Genomic DNA, 18869 nt, shown 5'->3' with positions numbered 1-18869 from the left:
GCCACTTTGTAATCTAGGTGAACCGCAAGCTTACATTCAGATATAGATCCAAAATGGCAAACTTTTAAGGTATTAGCAGTACTTTATTGAATATATTAAATGACAACTGGGTTAATAAATTAAAAGGAAACATTGTATTTTCTTTGATAATTGTTCACCTTAAATATTTATAAACATAAAATGCACCACTCCATTTTCCTCTTCTGTCAGCTTGAATTATAAGTAAGACATATTAAATTTCTTCATATCCAATCGTAAGACCCCAGCCCACCCCAAACAGTCAGGCAGATGCAGTCACTTATCTGGACATTGCATTTGCCAGGGTGCATACTAAGTGTTTTGTTTTCTCCCTCTGAAAACACTGGGAATAAAAGTCACAGGAAATAAATATGAATTTTTCTTTAAAAAGCCCAAAACTCGATCAGAATTCCTCTATCTTTCTAGGGTGAAATAAAATGAGTAGGTTTTTTTGTTTTGTTTTGTTTTGTTTTGTTTTGGGTTTTAATTATCTGGCCAGCCAGCACAGATTCCCACCATTGTGTTACATCCTTTTCCTGGAGGCGATTATGTGGCACAGTCCATGGTCCGCCCTGACTTCATCAGTTCCCGCTTCAGCTGTTCAAAGCACACAAACATAATGACGTTCCAGGATCCGAGTCGCAAGAAGGAAGGCACAAATCTAGAAAAGTGCACGTCACCATTCTCTGAGTTTGTTAGAATTCTTAAAGCTATTGCAGCACAAACAGCTAATACCTCTCACTGTAGTGCTCTTCTCAAATAAAGGCGCTTCCCTGTAGCTATTCTTCACCCTTCCCTACTATGCACCTAAAATAATGTTTCACCTAATTGTCTAAAACTGCTGTGAAACAACAAAACCCAGGTGTTCCCATCTAGATACATACATACACAGCCTTCACTCCCCCCTTTCCAAAAGGGCATTTTCCAATAACTCCCCTTTTTTGAGGGGTGGGGAGAGTTTTGTTTTGTTTTGCTCTGCTTTCTGAATGGGAGATAGAAACTGTGGAAAGAGGAAAAGGAGAAAGCAAAGAAAAAGTGATGAGTAAGTGGACCATTTTCCAAAGTGAAGAAATTCGTGCTGTCCAGATCTTGGCAGTTCTTGTCTTTAAACTGTCAAGAGACTAAGTGCACTTTTTGGTTTTGCATTTTGTGGGGTGTGTGTGTGGGGGGGTGTTATGTTTGAGAATTATGTCAAACTGTGCAGACCAAATGACTGATTTTGAACGCCTGTTTGCAGCAATGATATGTTCCAGGAGAAAAAGATGTCATCAGTTAAATCTGCCTTGGATAGATTTTTTAAAGAGATCTGGCCTATAAAAATCAGGCCCCCAAAGGTTTTGTGTGTGGTTTTGTTTTTTGTTGTGTTGTTTTGTTTTGTGTAGGTCTCAACACATTTCTCCTGACTCCTGGATGTGTGTGTGTGTGTGTGTGTGTGCGTGCACGTGCACGTGTGTGTGTATTTTAATTGTGGTACGATGTTCATAACATAAGTCTACCATTTTACCATTTTAAGTGTGTAGTTCAGTGCATTAAGTACATTCACACTGTGAGCAACCGCTACCCATCTCCAGAACCTTTTGGTCATCCCTGATGGGAACTATACATCTTAAACAATAATCCCCTCTGCCACCACATCCCCCAGCCTCTGCTAACCATGATTCCACTTCTGTCTCTATGAATTTGACTACTCTAGGTGCCTCATGTATGTGAAATCCCACAGCATTTGTCCTTCTTGGGCTGGCCCATTTTATTTAGCATAATGTTTCAAGGCTTCATCCTTGTTGCCACATGTATCCCCAAGAGGTTTTAAGTTTGAAAAAAATATATATTGTTAAATGGTTAATGGTTGATAACTGACATATCCATTCTTAAATTAATTTTATAGTGTATTTCATTTGTATTAACATATAGGTGCTGATTACGGTGAATTGGAAACCTGTGTATAGTGTGTCTGCTGCATTAATGCTTACTTGGTAAGCTTTGAGGCACTGCCTTACAATTTTAAAGGGTTGTAGAATTTTGTTATTATCAAGAGTTTAATCCTTGTGGAGTATATCCATAAATTAGTTCATACTGTATTTGCTTAGGAAGGTAGTTTCCAATATAATATTACTTAATGGGAAATGTGATCTACACAATTCTAGGTGAGTATAATAATTATCCAAGCCACATCATTTTCTGCATCACTTTTCCAGGTCAGTGGCAATGATTTTTCTCTAGTTTTACTTTATTACAGTCTAAAAATCTGAGTCCATCAGATTACAATAGTGAAAATTCCAGCTATCATACTACTGGGTATTTACCCAAATACAAGAATGCTAATTCAAAGTGATGCAAGCATCCCTGTGTTTATAGCAGCATTATTTACAATAGCCAAGATATGGAAGTAGCCCAAGTGTTCATGGATAGATGAATGGATAAATATGTGGTACACACACACACACACAACACACACACACACACACACACACACACACACACACAGAGGAATATTACTCAGCCATGAAAAGAATGAAATCTTGTCATTTGCAATGACATGGATGGAGCTAGAGAGTATAATGCTAAGTGACATAGGTCAGTCAGAGGAATATAAATACCATATTGTTTCACTCATAAGTGGAATTTAAGAAACAAACAAGCAAAAGGAAAAAAAAATAAGATAAAGACAAACCAAGAAACAGACTCTTAACTATAGAGAACAAACTGATGGTTACCAGAAGGGAGGTGGGTGGGGGACGGATAAAGAGGTGATAGGGATCAGGAATGTACCTCTTGTGATGAGCACTGGGTGTTGTATAGAAGGGCTGAATCACTATATTGTACACCTGAGACTAGCAGAACACTGTATATTAACTAACTGCAATTAAAATAAAAACTTAAAATTTAAAAGTATTTTTAAACATTTAAATAGTAAAGATCACATCCTGTTTTCTCTTATCCCTCTCTTTTGTTTTCCATCCACTCTATAGTTCTCTAGCCCTGATAAGGCAAAATCCTGTCTACATTTCCATAGACCAGGACCAAGTGAGAGGTCACTGATTTTAAGTGAGCTTCTGACCAAGGCTGAGAAAATTTAATATTCACAGTTTTTAATTTTCTGGCCCAGCGTTGGGGGATTGGAGCGATATTTATGGCAAGGAAAAACAGATACTAAGTATGCTGCTTAGACTAAGGCTGGTCAGCTATATGTCAACTATTTAGACAAGACAGCATTTCAAAGCACATAGATACCCTGAACACAGCATTATAGATAGAAAAGACTATATCCTACCCTTTGAAAAAAGCCAATGGCCCTTCTTTAGTGAGCATCGTCATTGCACAGTTGGGCACACTTGTGTACTGTCCTGGTGGAGAATTAACAAATCTGGTTTTTACCACATCCACTGGAGAGGACAGAACTGTTGTGCAAAGTCCGGCGATGAGAGCTGACACAAAGTGGCAGCGTAGGTCATCTAAAACAGACCGATAAAACAAGTCAACATCAGACTTTTGGAAGAAGCTTCTTGGTTTTAGTTCTCTATCAGATCCTTATAAACTTAGTGATATCAGGAGACCAATGTAGATGTCTTATAAATAAAATATAGTAAGGAAGGTTACACTTCCCTTTACCAAAGAGATAGCAAATAGTCCCAGGCACAGTGGATTGTAAATGCCTTAGGAAAAGAACCTGTCAGTTTTCTCTGTGCCATTAGGGTATGGCATAATGCCTGATACATAGGCATCTAATAACTTTTTATTGAATTAAAATCATTGTTCAGAGAGAATTTCAATGTCTTAGAACCTGTTAGAATATTTTGGGAACCTATGGGCCGCCTGATTGGCTCAGTCGGTTAAGTGTCCAACTTTGGCTCAGGTCATGATCTCATGGTTTGTGAGTTTGAGCCCTGCATGGGGCTCTGTGCTGACAGCTCAGAGCCTGGAGCCTGCTTCAGATTCTGTGTCTCCTTCTCTCTCTGCCCCTCCCCAACTTGTGCTCTGTCTCTCTCTGTCTTTTAAAACTAAGCAAATGTAAAAAAAATAATAAGAAAAGAATATTTTAGGAATCTATCCAACTGTACTACTTTTTGGTTAAAAACACTGATGAGCTCCTTATTTAACCAGCTCATTTGGGATAGAGTGTGGGATGGACTCACCTCCTGAATAATGCTATATAAAGAATAAGATGCCAACAAAAGTTCCATATATTAGTATTAAATGAGAATAATGCTGGTATAAGAATATAGTTGCATTTTCTTTTTGTTGAAGCAAAACTTCTAATACTTAGGGTTTGGAGTTTGGGGTTTTTTGTTTTGTTTTGTTTTGTTTTGTTTTGTTTTGTTTTTGCTTAAAAGTTATATCTAATGAGGGTGCCTGGGGGGCTCAGTCGGTTAAGCAGCCAACTTCGGCTCAGGTCATGATCTCATGATTTGTGAGTTCAAGCCCCCCATTGGGCCCTCTGCTGACAGCTTGGAGCCTGGAGCCTGCTTTGGATTCTGTGTCTCCCTCTCTCTCTACCCCCACCTGCTCTCACTCTGTCTTTTTCTCTCTCAAAAATAAACATTAAAAAAAATTTTTTTGGGGGGCGCCTGGGTGGCTTAGTCGGTTGAACGTCCGACTTTCGCTTAGGTCACGATCTCGCGGTTCGTGTGTTCGAGCCCCGCGTAGGGCTCTGTGCTGACTGCCGGCTCAGAGCCTGGAGCCTGTTTCAGTCTGTGACTCCCTCTCTCTCTGGCCCTCCCCTGCTCATGCTGTCTCTCTCTCTCTCTCCTAGAAATAAATAAAACATTAAAAAAAAATTTTTTTTTAAATTTTTTATATTCAAAATTACTTAATTTTTTAAAAGAGAAAACTGTTACAATTAAGGGATTCAGTACAACATAGCTAGAGAAGCTCCAAAATGAGACTGTAAATGTGCAGACCTGGTTGTTACATATAATAGGAAGTTACCTGATAGGAGTTTGTTTTTCACCAGGGCCTCCTTCATTAGATCGTAAGTAACTATCTCTGTACAATTGATGATGACATTTCTTGTCAGGTTGGGAGTAGTCCCTGGAAAGAAGGAAATGTTCAATAGCTCCATTATAGGATAAATTGCTAATTGGATACATGTGTTTTGATCATTATCAAATTCACCTTGAAGTCAGTTACCTTTCCAAAGGCCTGTCAGGCCTTCCGTGGTTGCTATAATTCTGTAAGCATTGTACGTCCCAGTGTATCGAGGTTTGAGTCCGTGCAGATGGCTCTGCGCTTGAAGTCTCACCTTCACGACCTCTGTGGGTTGCCCTATGAATACTGCCACTCCTCCAGTCGTCAGGCCAGCTGAGATCTTGCTTCCTAAACTAGCTGCTGAGATCCGGAGAGAGAAAATATTTATCAAGCAAAAATGAAAACAAAACAAAACGAAAATGAAAACAAAAAACCAAGACCCAGAATGGAGCTCTGTGTCTTTTTCATTTTAGTAGTTCGTATTATTATATCTTTATATCTTTTCTATTTCCCCAGTGCTTATGCATGGGATGATCATGTACTGAGAATGGGCTGAATCACTATAGGGCAAGAAACCTCAAAGTAGACTAGAATTTTTTTTTTAAAAATAAAGACTTTCAAGGACAAAGAAACAAAGTGCTTGTTTAAATAGTGCTTAGTTCTTTCCTGTATTTGGCTCTTTTTTTTTCAGTATTTCCCAACTAGAGGAGGCACCAGTCACCAGAGATGCTTAGCCTTCCTCTCATCAATGGTGATCCTAATTATTGGACTTGGAGGCCTTAGGAAAACCCCAAATGGACAAACTGCCCCATATGGGATGTCAAGTGGTGTCAGGTTACGAAAGGTTACAAAGGGAACAAAAGTAAAAAAAAAGAAGAAAGAAGTGAAGAAGGTGATTTTTGACTTGAAATTTTGAAAACAACTAGCTTAGGTTACTCAAGACAGATATTATTTAATGAGCTACAAATAGTCCGGCAGCCCTCCTCCCCAAGCTCATTCTTATAATTAAAGTATGGATCAAAAATATTTACTCATCAATGACTTTCTCCTTCATTCTGTTTCCTAATCTGTAAAATAGAAATAATAATATCTACCTCATAGAATCACTGTGTCAGTTAAAATAATATCAATATAGCACTTAACACACTGTCCTGAATATAGGAAGTACAGCAGCTCTTTTCATAGCTGTGTGATTATACTCTTTTCTCATCATGCTTGTCCAAGAGCTGAGCATCCGATAGATAACCATCTTTTTTTAAGATGATATGATTAAGATCATATGATTACAATTCCCTTTACTTTGGGCCCACATTTATAATCTTTTTGGGAACAGGGGGAGGTGAGGGGGAAGAGAGAGAGAGAGAGAGAGAGAGAGAGAGAGAATCTTAAGCAGGCCCCATGCTCAGCACAGAACCCAATGACAAGCTTGATAACACGACTGGGATCGTGACCTGAGTAAAATCAAGAATTGGGCACTCAACCGACTGAGCCACCCAGGCACCACTTAGAATCTTATTTTACTTTTTATTTTTTTTTTTTAATTTATTTCTAGGAGAGAGAGAGAGAGAGAGAGAGCGCGAGCGTGAGCAGGGGAGTGTCAGAGAGAGAGGGAGTCACAGACTGAAACAGGCTCCAGGCTCTGAGCTGGCAGTCAGCACAGAGCCCGACGCGGGGCTCGAACCCACGAACCGCGAGATCATGACCTGAGCGAAAGTCGGACGCCCAACCGACTAAGCCACCCAGGCACCCCAGAATCTTATTTTAATGCACTCATTCTCCAGTCCCCTTCTCATTTCCCCATCAAGCCCTTTGAGAGAGAGCCTATATTTCCTGTCTTCACTTCCCATGGCCCATTTCCTCCTCAATCTTCCACAATCTAGCTTCCATCTCCACTACTCCCCCTTTGATGTTTTTGCTAAAGACCCATGAGCTCTTGTTGTTAGGCACATCAATCACTTCTCAGTCATTTTCACACTAGATCTCTCTGCTCTCTGTAACTCCCTGGAATCTAGCCCAGATGTTACTCCTAAGCTCATGTGTTAACTGGACATTACTTGTTGACGTACCATCAAGTGAATTTCTTACCTTCCCCCTAAGAAAGTCTCCATATTCCCTCCCTCCATGAATGGTACCTTGAGCAAGAGCCTCACAAACCATCTTACATTCCAGCCTTTCGCTTACACCTTCCTGCCAGTCGCCTCCCAAGTTCAGTCAGTTACACTTCCTAAATCTTTCTGATTGACCTCTCTTCTGCTTCCCTATTGCCATCTATTTAGCCTACCCTGATCATTTCTTACTTTCTAACTTATCCCCTTCTTGCCCTCTTTCTTTCCATTCTCTAGATACTGCTGCCAAAGTGATCTTTGAAAATAAAGATGGTTTATGAAAGGTCCATTGTGATCTGACTCCCTCCTGTGTTGGCTTTGTCTCTTCCTCCTGGCCAAGCTGTCCTCCCTCTCTGCCCTGTGTGTCCTTGCCACTCCTCTCTGTGTCTTCGTACATGACCTTCACCCTACTTGGAAGGTCTCTCCTCATCACCTCACCTCACCTTATTACCCCTATTGGTCCTTCAAGATTCAATTCTGACATGAGTTCTTCAAAAAAATCTTGCACAACCACGCCCCCAAGGCTAGGTTAACCATTCCTCTTCCGTGTGCCCAACATCCTGTACTTACTTCTAATAGAGCCTATCTCGTAGTACACAGTGATCTATTAACCTATTCACATCTCATACTTGGAACCGTGATCTCTTGCCTACTCAGACACATATAATCTGTGCATCTAACATGGTTTTTGGCACATGGCAGCTCAATAAAATCTGGAATGGGCATAACATAAAATATTGGCAAAATATGTCCTATTAACTTAGTACCTAAAGTACTCAACAATCGGTTAGAACAATCAATTATGAAGAAAACTACCAGAATGGGCAGCATTACATCCTGTTTGTGTTTCTTCTCTTGCTACATCTACAGATAGGACAAGGCGGTATAACCTCAAAACATCTAGACTTTACTCTGAAACTACTTGTGCAGATAAACTTAATAGATTTATATAACCAAAATTTATAATTTGTCCCATAAAGTTATGTTTTCCCAAGGTTACTTTTTTTTTTTTTTTTTTAAAGAAAGGCAGACTGCAACCTACAGTGCCTCATCTGGACATGTCTGTGGACTTGGAGACTTTATTACCCTACGTTCTCCTACAAATGGGCCTTGAGAGCTTCTTTGGAGGTTCTAACAGTGGAGCGCAGTCACTTGTATACCCTTGACCAGAGAATGGTCCTCTTCAATTGGAGAAGGCTGTCTTCTTTGACTGCACATGCAGCTTTGGGAGGGACACACGTGAAGTGGTGAGGGAGGGAGGGGACACCTGTCTAGCCAGCCAGATCAGCCAGATCAACCCTGGCAATCGATGGGGTGACAGATGTCGCAGCCAGATCACCCTCACATCCATCCTAATGTTACTTAAAGCAGAATTGATAAAATCTGCTTAAGTAGTCATGTAATGTGTTCATTTTGTCACCAGTATGTCTTCTCTCTGGATTGTCTTCTCCACAAGAAAGTGACTCTGATATTTGCTAGCTGGGTGGTCTTGATATCACTGAACTGTTCTGATACTCAGTTCCCCTACGGGAGCAACACTGCATCCCACAGCTCTGTTGGACTGGATGATGCATAGAATCACATGGACAGCACAGGGGGCAGGAGAGTGCCATGGTTGAGAGCCTGAGGTTAGAGGCCAGACCTCCTGGCTTTGAACTCTTGCTCTGCCCCTTTCCAACTGTGTGATCTTATAACAGAAGTTATAAAACTTCTCTGTGCTTCGGTTTCCCCGTTTGTTAAAGGATAAAAATAACAGTACCTTTCCAGTGGTGATGTATCTGAGGCACTTAGCATCGTGTCCAGCTCATAGTAAGGCCTCAAAACAATGCTGCCTAAACTGACAGGAAAGCTTGGTAGACGCTGCACTCAAGAAACATTACTTTTCCTTTCTTCCCGTAAACAAACCCACTACAGCTGAAGTTCTCTGTGGTCTTTCCCCACCGCTGCACTTGACTCGGTTCTCTGGTCTCCTCCGATGCTGGAGACCTGACAAGGACACTCTTAAAGGAAACGAGCCTTTCCCTGCCCTCCCAGCTCTCCTCATGAGGTCTGGCTTTCTTCCCTTCAGACCAAAGGTCTTCAAATTTGTCGCATGCCAAAATTTCCAGGAAACTTGTGAGAACATAGATGTCCTGGTCCCAGCCTGAGCAATTCAGATTCGGAGGACAAGGTAGTCCTTGGCGCTTGGGATTTTTAACAAGCTCCACCGGTGTTCCTGAGAGACTCCACTGTTCGGGGAACTTTGACTTAAACGTTTTTGCAGCCCATCCATCTTCTACAGATGGATTATCCAAATGACACCCCAAACGTCCAGGATTCACTGGCTAATTTTTACAAGTATAAATCTGCATCTGAAAACTCAATTTTGCACGCTTCCTTTTCTTTCCATGAACAGTGAGTACCAAGCTAATATTGGGTGTTTCCTTGCCAATTTGTTTTGGAGACCACTACCCTGCATGTAACACTGCTTTGACCAAAGCTGGGCTCAGGGCATGTCTCTCTATCTATCCTTCCCAGGAATGCTCACTGCTTACTTTCTTTCCCTGTGCTGAAGAACTCCTGGACGGTGTCATAGAGGCCGATCCTAAGAGAGGCAAAGCTTATTTGTCTCTGGAGGCCAGCAGGCAGTCCACTGTAGAGTTTCAGAGGCCCTTCTGTTTTGGCCAAAGTGGTGATTGTTCCCAGGACACCTTTATACTTAATGGCGCTGGAGGTCTGGCATTCACCTTGGATCTGGAAATGAGAAAGGACAGGTCAGAGCAAAGTTAAAATTGAGTATGGGGATCTTAACTGGTGAGGAAAAAATAAAAACTGGCCATAGGCTGTTCTCCATGCAGAAGAAACTTTAAGCCAAGATTTTTCCCGCTGTGCTCCTATTTTCAGTTCCTTTTTTCTTTTCAGTAACGTCTCCCAACATATCTCTAGCTACATATATATGCAGAGAGATCAGCTACAATGCATATTTTGAACACTTTCACCCTCCCTCCATAAATTCTCCAGAACCCCTAACCAGTAGATGGGAATGTGTCCCTGCCAAACTAAGAAAGGCCAAGAGCCTGGCTTGTAAACTGGGAGAGGCTGGTATTGTTAGCTCTTAGAATACTTAGTACACCCTGACTTTGGGGGTTTTGGCAGCGACATGGTCAACCTATCTTCTATGGCTCTTTGTAGTTCTTCATTACTCTCAAAGCAGTTCCACTTTCCCGCCCCTAAAGCATCCAGCGCTGTCATACAGTCACAACCCCACACCATTTGTTACAGGTGGCCATGGGCCCTGCCTGAGAAGGGGTGGTTAAACCAAAGCCGCTGTCAAAGGACGCACAGAATAGATGTCCTCTCTCTCCCTGAGACACCTGTCCATCTCGCTCGCTACCTGTAGCCGGACTTTGGCTGTGTCCAGCGGGAAGGTGATCACATCCGCCACACAGGCCGCCACGCCAGCAGAGAAGATCTTGACCGCCATGGTCGGGGGCACGTCCGAGGCTGTCAGGCCCACCATCTTCGCTCAAATTACGGAGCAACGAGCGGGCGCAAGGACGGAAGGACTCGGGCCTCCACAAGATGGAATTTCTCCCTGCCTTTCCTCTCCTGTCCCGCTGGGACAGCAAACCTGTTCCCTGACTTGAGAGAGGCGGGGACCGCTCGCAGCTTCGGCGGCGAGCCGGCAGTGGCCGCAGGTGGAGCGGGCGCGCCTGGCTACTCCGTGCGCCCTGCAGCGCCGGTGACTTATATAGGCAGCGGCTCACGGGCTGCGCTCGCCAGGTCTCCGCGGGGGGGTTGGGGGGGGTGAGGGGGGTGGACCTGGCCGGGGCGTGCCCTGGGGCGCCAGTCCCTCCCACCCGCATCCTCGCCCCGCGCTTGGAGAGCTGTTCCCTATCCCGAAGGCCTTCGCTGAGCACCTAGCTTTCTGCGCCCTGCGCGGGGCACTTCCGAAGGACCGCACCGCAGCCTGCCGCAGCCCCGCGCCTGGTGGCCACGTGCCCTAGGCTGGGGCGCGGAGCAGGTGCGGGGTCCGTAAACAGGCGCGATCTCGGGGATCCTAGTCAAAGGTCCTGCCGACCTGGGAATTCACCCAAGCAAGAGTGGAGCTCCGCTTTTAGTCTTCTGACGCCCCGGGAAACTTGCAGGCATCCTCTCGGCTTCCTTCCTCTCCTTTTAACTTCTCATCCTCCTTTCTCCTTTCCATCTGCCAAATCCAGACTCGGGAAAAATCCCAGGCAGGAACCAAGAACACTTTGAACTTTTAAGAGAAATAAAGCGTTTCGTTTGAATACCTTTTGTAGCGGATGTCAAACGAAATCACCGACATACTAGAAAGCAAATAGTCAATTGCTAAAGCGCTCTATGAAGCGAGATACAACTTGCTCCTTTTACTTTCCTTTCTTAGGAGAGGGAAATGGAAAGGACAGCGGCTTGTCCCTTGGCTCCAGGTGCAGTTTGGCCACCTCCCTTCCCTGGCTTGGTCACCTTGACTCCCAGTTTTGCTTCCTTCTGGTAAAATATGGTTCCAGAGACATCCCAGGTGTGAAATCTGTTGCTAGCTTACCTATAGTGATAAATTAAATGTTGTTGCAATGTATATTTGTTGTGGGAGGAGGAGTTTTCCTACTTCTACCCTGTGCAGAGATGTATTGTGACCATTCGTTTATTCTTTTGGTTCAAGAGCAGGGAAAATAGGATACAGAGCCTCTAGAGAATAATTTCCAAATACTCTGTAAGAACAGGTTGTGTGCACTGTGCAAGCCATTTAGGGGCCTTCCAAGGGAGGACATGCCTGAAAGATTTCGAGGAAATCAATGGTGAAGGTAGGATGAACTCTGGATAAACAAGAGATGAAGACATTGGTTTTCCTCCTCTGCAAACACCTGTGAAATAAAGAGCAATTGAGGCAAGTAAGTGGTATATACAAAGGCGAAGATCTGGGGAAAGCAGGGTAAATATATGGGAATGCATTCTGTTGGCCTGCCTGAGAAAATGTGTGATGGGGAAGAAGGAGAGAGGCAGAGTATGAAATTGGTAAAAGATGAAACTGAGGAAGCCAAACAAGGCCAGCTGAGGGCTGAATCTGAAAGTCTATTCCAAATGTGTGTTCATGTTATCGCCTCATGCCTGTGTAGTTCTTCACAACTGTAAGGTGCTCTCATGTAAATGTCTTATTTAATATGGTAGACAATACAGCTTTATGAATGGTTGGATGTAGAGTCAAAGGTTTTTCAGAGCTGACTCTAAGTTTAAGAACATGGATAGTAGTGGGGCACCTGGAAAGCTCAGTGGGCTAAGCATCCGTCTCCGGGTCAGGTCCTGATCTCACTGCTCATGGATTCGAGCCCCATGTTAGGCTCTGTGCTGACAGCTTAGAGCCTGGAGCCTGGTGCCTGCTTCAGATTCTTTGTCTCCCTCCCCTGTATGCACTCTGTCTCTGTCATAGATAAAATAATAAACATTAAAAAAATACATAAAAGAACATGGGTAGTAAGCTCAGTGATGGTGCCAGCTGATTGTCATGAGACGATTTTAGGGGCAAGAAGATGAGATTAACTTTTAAAGTCTTGGAATTGTTTGAAGAGAAGAGTGTTTATCATAGGTAAAAAGCTACCATAGGAAACTACACATAACACACTAAAAGAACAAGAGATCAGAGCTGGGAGGTATATGGAGGACAGCAATATAGATGTGATGAAAAGTGAGTTCAGTAGGATTGGGCCAAGCTGTAGCTGTATGCAGAGTTATGGCCTGGGAAGAATGATTTTGTCAAAAGGTAAAGTTGGTAGTGTATCTGGTCATGGAACCCTGATATTAGAGAATATAATTTAAGGAAGGGTGGGGTCTCAACTAGTGTGAAATTTAGAAGAAATGTTAAAGAAGACAACAATGAAGAAAAACCTATTGAATTTGGCTCAAATACTATCAGTCATCTTGAGTGTGCCGTGGTGGAGTCATTAGGTTGAGGCCGATGGCTAAGCAGAGATTGAGAATGTTCAGTATAGTGTGACTAAGTGCCTAAGAGGGGAGGGAGAGGGGCATTTTTCCTTGGTGACTCTAGTGAACATCTGCTATCAACTGAGTAGTCCCCAACCCACAACTCAACACTAACCTGAATCCTTCACAGTGTTCTTTCTGCAGTGGTTTGAAAACATAATAGCAAATTCCTCCCATCAAAAGGTCAGAGTCCGTGTCCCTTCCCTTGCATCTGGGCAGGCTTGTGAATGCGTTGGCCAATGGAATAAGATAGAACTGATGCTCTGTGGTTTCTGCTACTAAATCATAAAAATCCTTTCAGCTTCTATCTTAGTCACCTGGAGCACTTGGAGCTGTGGGCCACCGAGTAAGAAATACAGTCCTCCGAGGCTGTCATACTAGAGAGGCCCCGTGTAGGCATCCAGCCCACCCACCAAGGCACCAGCCATGAGAGTGCAGCCATCTTGGATTCTGCAGATAAACCCACCTGCTCTCTACATGCCACCAAGTCATCTCTGTCGCTGTCAGTAGGACAGAAGAATCTTTTAGTTGAGCGCTCCCCACATTTTTGACCCATGAAGTTGTGAGATATGATGGAATGGTGGTTGTTTTAAGCGGGAACATCTCCTATACTTTTTTGGAGAAGTTGAAAAGACTCCGTCTTGGTGGAAGACACTCTTTCTTTGCCCTTTCCTCCAACATTACCTTCCTGATGAAGAGTTGGAGGCAGTGGGTGGGTATAGAATTTTTGGATTTGGACTATACATTTTGGATTTGGACTATGCAGTACATTTTTGAAGAAGAAGCAGGGTAAACTGAAAGTTGTTTTGCTTCCATGAGGTACATGTTTGCATGTTTCAGAGGCAGGGTATGACACGCTAGAGGACCGGGAGGGATGAAAACCATTAGAAGGGAAGGAAACCTGAAGAAAAGATTCATTAGAAATAGGGAAGTTTCAAACAGGTGAGAACAGGTGGGGAGAGGGAGGCTGTGGCAGGATGAAGAGGTTGACTTATTTGAGACCATAGGAGGAATGACAGCCTGAGCGTCTGGGATACAATTAGACCCCATCAGTTAAGATACCTCTGCAGGGGATGGTACCGGTTTAGTTCAATGGTGACTGAGCACCTGAGATGTGTCAGGCACAATGACAATACTAACGGTCAAAGAAGCAGCAGAAGTCAAAAGCCTCACATGAGGAGACCCTATGGTCATAGGATCTCAAGACTCTGAAAATGGTTCTGGATTCCAAGGAGCAGACTACTTCACCCATTTTGAGAGGCCCTTGGAAATAGGAGAAAGTTTGCCTCAGTTTGGAGAGAACATTAGGGTAGAGTGGCATCCCCAAGGTCAGACTTCTCTGGCACAAAGAAGAGGTGAAGAGTAGGTCAGTGTGAGCAGGGGTAACAGCCCTTTTATGACGTAACTAAGGAAAGGCAGCAAGTTCTTAATGTACTAAATTCCTATTTCCTTTCTGAAAATTTAGAGCAACATTTACAACTGTACTTGCTCAAACTGTGGTCGATCAGGAATCACTGAACAAATGTCTCCATATTAAATAAAAAAGATAATGCTGCACTTGTTGGGATGAGCACTGGGTGTTGTATGGAAACCAATCTGACAGTAAATGATATACACTTTTTAAAAAGGATGATGCTGTGCATTTGAATAGTGTTCTACCCTTTCCCATAATTCTCTCACCAACCATAGGAAACACCACATGTGCTTGTATAGACAACTGTGCAAACAACAGAAGAGACAGTTTATAAAAAAAGAAATACAAATTTTAAAAATAGGGGGGATATATTTAATGTCATTAACAACATAATGTACCTTTTTCCCCTAATAAAGTAATACTCTGTCTCTACCAAAATTATAATTATTACATTTACATGTACATTTTCATATTATAAATTTAATATTATAAATATACATAAATGATGACTGTTTTAATTACAAACTGTAAATGTTAAAAACATGATAATTATAATATCAGTACTGCATTAATGACGGCATTATAAATTTGCATAATTCTTTTGGGAAACAGTTTGGCAATATGCAATGAGCAAAGACAACATCCATATCCTCTGATCTAAGAATCCTACTTCTGGATATCTTCCCTAAAATAATTAGCCAAAATGAGAACAAGTAATATATAGGATAATGCTTATTGCAGTCCAATATTTATAAAAGCAAATTAGTGGGAGTGCCTACATCACTTGGGATCTAGATGTGCTTATCTGAGCTTGCAAAAGAATCATGAATATTAATGATCCATAGGTGTCCACCTGTATGCAGTGATAAGTAACTGGAAGGAGACTGCCCTTAGGAATTGGGAAAGTATGGAGAGGGCAGGAAGGGGTTCTCTTGGTCCAGTCCAGCCCAAAGAGAGAGACTATCAAGCTGTGTGTTAAAGGAGAAAATCTTCTGTGTTCATTCTAAGGTGGCATAGCACAAAAATTTAAGAGAAACAAGCCCATGTGCAAATTCTAGCTAAGATACTTACTGGCTGAGTGAGCATGGACAAATTACTTCTCTGAACTCGTATTCTTCACTTTTATAATGAATATTCCTGTGTCAAGAGGTTATTTTTTAAAAATTTTTAATGTTTATTTTTGAGATAGACAAAGCCCAAGTCGGGGAGGGGCAGAGAGAGAGGGAGACAGAATCCTAAGCAGGCTCCAGGCTCTGAGCTGTCAGCACAGAGCCTGACATGGGGTTCGAACTCACAGACTGTGAGATCATGACCTGAGCCCAAGTCAGGCGCTTAATGGACTGAGACACCCAGGCGCCCATTATTCTTATTAACGGATCAATCTTTGTGTTTAGCACCAGCTGTACATAACTGGCATAAGCTTATGAAAGATTTATCCACTTTATGCTCGTAGCAAATACTTACATAGTACATACTAGACACTGTTCTAAACACTTTATGGAGTTTAACACATTTACTCCTCATCTCAGCCCTTTGAAAAATGTACTACTGTTAATTCCATGTCATGGGTGGGGAAACTCAGAGGCTCAGAGCAGTTTAGAATCTTCTCCTAGGTCATGTAACCCCTGAATGGTACACTTAGGTTCTGTCCCCCAAACCCTCTGTCACTATATGATACCCAAACTGCCTTCCCAATATATTTATGACATGATTTTCCTATGTTTTGAAGGTATAGAATGGCTAGGTATACTCATATATTTTCTTAACAAATTGTATAAAAAGTTTCAAAGAAGTCATATGGAATATATAGCCTTTACTTGGTTTGTATACATGATGAAGGGATTTGCAACAAAAAGACTAAACATTGCAACACTTCTACTTTTAAAATCACATTAATTCAGGAGCACCTGGGTGGCTCAGTCAGTTGAGCATCTGAATTTGGCTCAGGTCATGATCTTGCCATTCCCGAGTTCAAGCCCAGATGTCAGGCTCTGTACTGACAGCTCGGAGCCTGGAACCTGCTTCAGATTCTGTGTCTCCCTTTCTCTCTCTGCCCCTCCCCTGCTAGCACTCTTTCTCTCTCTCAAAAATAAATAAACTGAAATTAATTAAATAAATAAAATCACTTAATTTCATTTCATCTTCAGGAGAAGCTGGTGGAAGAGGTGGGGAAAGTGATATATGAAGTTTAGAAAAATGTGTTTGACAGGGATTGAGGCCCATCAGAGGGACCAGAAAATGAAGAGGAAGAGATGACTTGGAGAATAGGACATTCCTGTCCTCAGACACTTGAAGGCATATGCGGTGGACAGGTGAAATTTGTTCTATACACAATTAGGGAAGAGCATTAGTGCCGAGGCAGGGAAAGTACAGGTGAGCAGATTTTTGGTAAGTGTAAAAAATATTCTACTAGTCAAGGTGATCATAGACAGAGGGTGTGGCTGTTGGGGTATTCCATTGTGGGTAGTTTGGTGTAATATTAATTCAGAGCATCAAAATATTGTCAGAGGACCTGGATTTGAATCTTCCATTTGTTACTATGTGACCTCAGGCAACTCATTTAATCTTTCCTTTTTTAAAAAAAGTGTTTGTTTATTTTTGTGAGAGAGGCGGGGGATGGGCAAAGAGAGAGGAGGACAGAGGATCCTATGCGGGCTCTATTTGGACAGCACAGAGACTGATGTGGGGCTCGAACTCACAAACAGTGAGATCAAGACCTGAGCCTAAGTCAGATGCTTAACCTCCCGAGCCACCCAGGTGCCCCACTTATTTAATCTCTTTACACCTGTTTTCCTGTGTGTAAAATAAGGGTGGCAATCATAATTGCAGTTATAGGGATACTGTGAGGCTGTAATGAAACAATACTAATAAGACTTTAGCACAATAACTATGGAGGGGCATAATCAATGATCATTATGATTATATTTTATTAATCCAGTTTGGATGACCATTTTGCAGGCTGTTGTAAGGAACCAAAGCATTCAGCTAAAGATTTTACTGAGAGGTGTAAAAGTCCCTTCACACTTTGAGAACTTGAGCGCCTGATTCTGTGACCCACCCTCGGATGCAGCTATTACGTAGACTGGGACCCAGATCTCTTGGTAGAGGACAGCCAGGAGTGTCATGAAGGTGAAATGGGGCCATTCCAGCTGAGAGCCAGCCTTGAGGCTCCCAGTGTGTTCTGATGAGGACGTGGTTGCTGGGTTAGAGGTCACAGCCCAGTCCCAGGATCCTCTCCCTCCCCCATTCCTCCTCCTAATCTCCCAGGCCGGTGGAAATTTCAGAGTGGTGCATCCTGCCTGGCAGAGAGGACTTGGCTAAAGGTCAACGATTGCAGCCCTAGTGTGAATGTGACATGGACACCGGGGGAAGGAGCAAAGACTAACTGAGGTTACCGTGGAAGCGTTCTCGGTGATGTCTGCGTCGTTGCTTCAGTTTGCCTGTTTCCCACACTGCTCCCAAGTCAGGGAACGGCCAGGAGGCCTTCTTGGCCAGACTGTGAAATGTCCCACTGCAGCCCCTGTGTGGCGAGCTGTCTGGGAAGGATAGAGGCGGCCTGACACTAAAAGCTAAGGATGGATTTTATTTCATCCGCAGCGTAATGGTGCAGGGCAAAGTAAAGAAATGGCTACCTTGAACTATTTTTCACATTGTTGTTTGAGTGTGTGGAGTAAGACACCAAGGGTGCAGGCAGGGGAGAATCTCCCCAGGGAATGCAGTCCCCGACACCGGCCGTGCCCAAGGTGCTGGTCCGGTAGAAAACAGATGGGGGAAACATCTGGAGTGTATGCACGCTTTGTCATGTGCACGTGTATTTGTGTGCTTAAAATTCCACACACGTTCTCTCTTTTACATTTTACTTGTGTGGTCAGAATGCGTGTTTGGAAACACAGAAGGGGCTGATTTTTAAATGTCCAAATTTCTGCGGCAGCTGAGTGGCTTTGTTGGTTGAGCAACCAACTTCGGCTCAGGTCATGGTCTCACTGTTTGTGAGTTATCTCTGCACAGAGCCCGCTTTGGGTCCTCTATCCCCTTCTCTTCCTGCCCCTCCCCGGCACACACACTCTCTCTCTCAAATAAACAAACATTAAAAAAAATCTTAAAGGGTGCCTGGTGGCCAGTTAAGCAGCTGACTTTGACTCAGATCATGATCTCGCAGTTCATGAGTTGGAGTCCCAAGTCAGGCTCTGTGCTGGCAGCTCAGAGCCTGGAGCCTGCTTTGGATTCTGTGTCTCCCTCTTTCTCTGCCCCTCCCCCTCTCATGCTCTCTGTCTCTTTCTCTTTCTCAAAAATAAATAAACATTGGGGTGCATGGGTGGCTCAGTCGGTTAAGCATCCAACTCTTGATTTTGGCTCAGGTCATGATCTCACAATTCGTAAGTTTGAGC

The 18869-nt window shown here is 43.0% G+C and overlaps 1 protein-coding gene across 3 annotated transcripts; it reads right to left on the bottom strand.

Moving 5' to 3' along the window:
* Nucleotides 1-442: 442 nt before the first annotated feature.
* On the bottom strand, nucleotides 443-10587 carry UCP1 (uncoupling protein 1). 3 transcript variants are annotated; one of them, XM_039249162.1, is made up of 6 exons: nucleotides 10462-10587; nucleotides 9623-9821; nucleotides 5146-5343; nucleotides 4945-5046; nucleotides 3290-3470; nucleotides 443-679 (listed from the first exon to the last, which is right to left on the bottom strand). In XM_039249162.1, exons 1-6 carry the CDS (start codon nucleotides 10585-10587, stop codon nucleotides 565-567), a joined length of 921 nt encoding a protein of 306 aa, XP_039105093.1. In that variant the 3' UTR covers nucleotides 443-564. The 3 variants fall into 3 exon arrangements, with proteins under 3 accessions (XP_039105093.1, XP_039105094.1, XP_039105095.1); XM_039249163.1 differs by lacking the exon at nucleotides 4945-5046; XM_039249164.1 differs by lacking the exon at nucleotides 5146-5343.
* Nucleotides 10588-18869: the final 8282 nt, after the last annotated feature.

This window comes from Hyaena hyaena, unplaced genomic scaffold (genome assembly GCF_003009895.1).
Source record: "Hyaena hyaena isolate Hyena2069 unplaced genomic scaffold, ASM300989v1 scaffold_333, whole genome shotgun sequence".
Classification (NCBI taxonomy): Eukaryota; Metazoa; Chordata; class Mammalia; order Carnivora; family Hyaenidae; genus Hyaena; species Hyaena hyaena.
Note: the sequence above shows the minus strand (reverse complement) of the source record. Positions and strands in the feature narration are given on the sequence as shown.

Coding starts and splice junctions, on each gene's coding strand:
- UCP1 (XM_039249162.1), bottom strand. CDS start 10,587: ATGGTGGGCCTGACAGCCTCGGACGTGCCCCCGACCATGGCGGTCAAG. Junction 5,344..9,622: donor CTTCAGCACAGGGAAAGAAA/GTAAGCAGTGAG, acceptor TCCGGATCTCAG/CAGCTAGTTTAGGAAGCAAG. Junction 5,047..5,145: donor CCTGACAGGCCTTTGGAAAG/GTAACTGACTTC, acceptor CCTTCTTTCCAG/GGACTACTCCCAACCTGACA.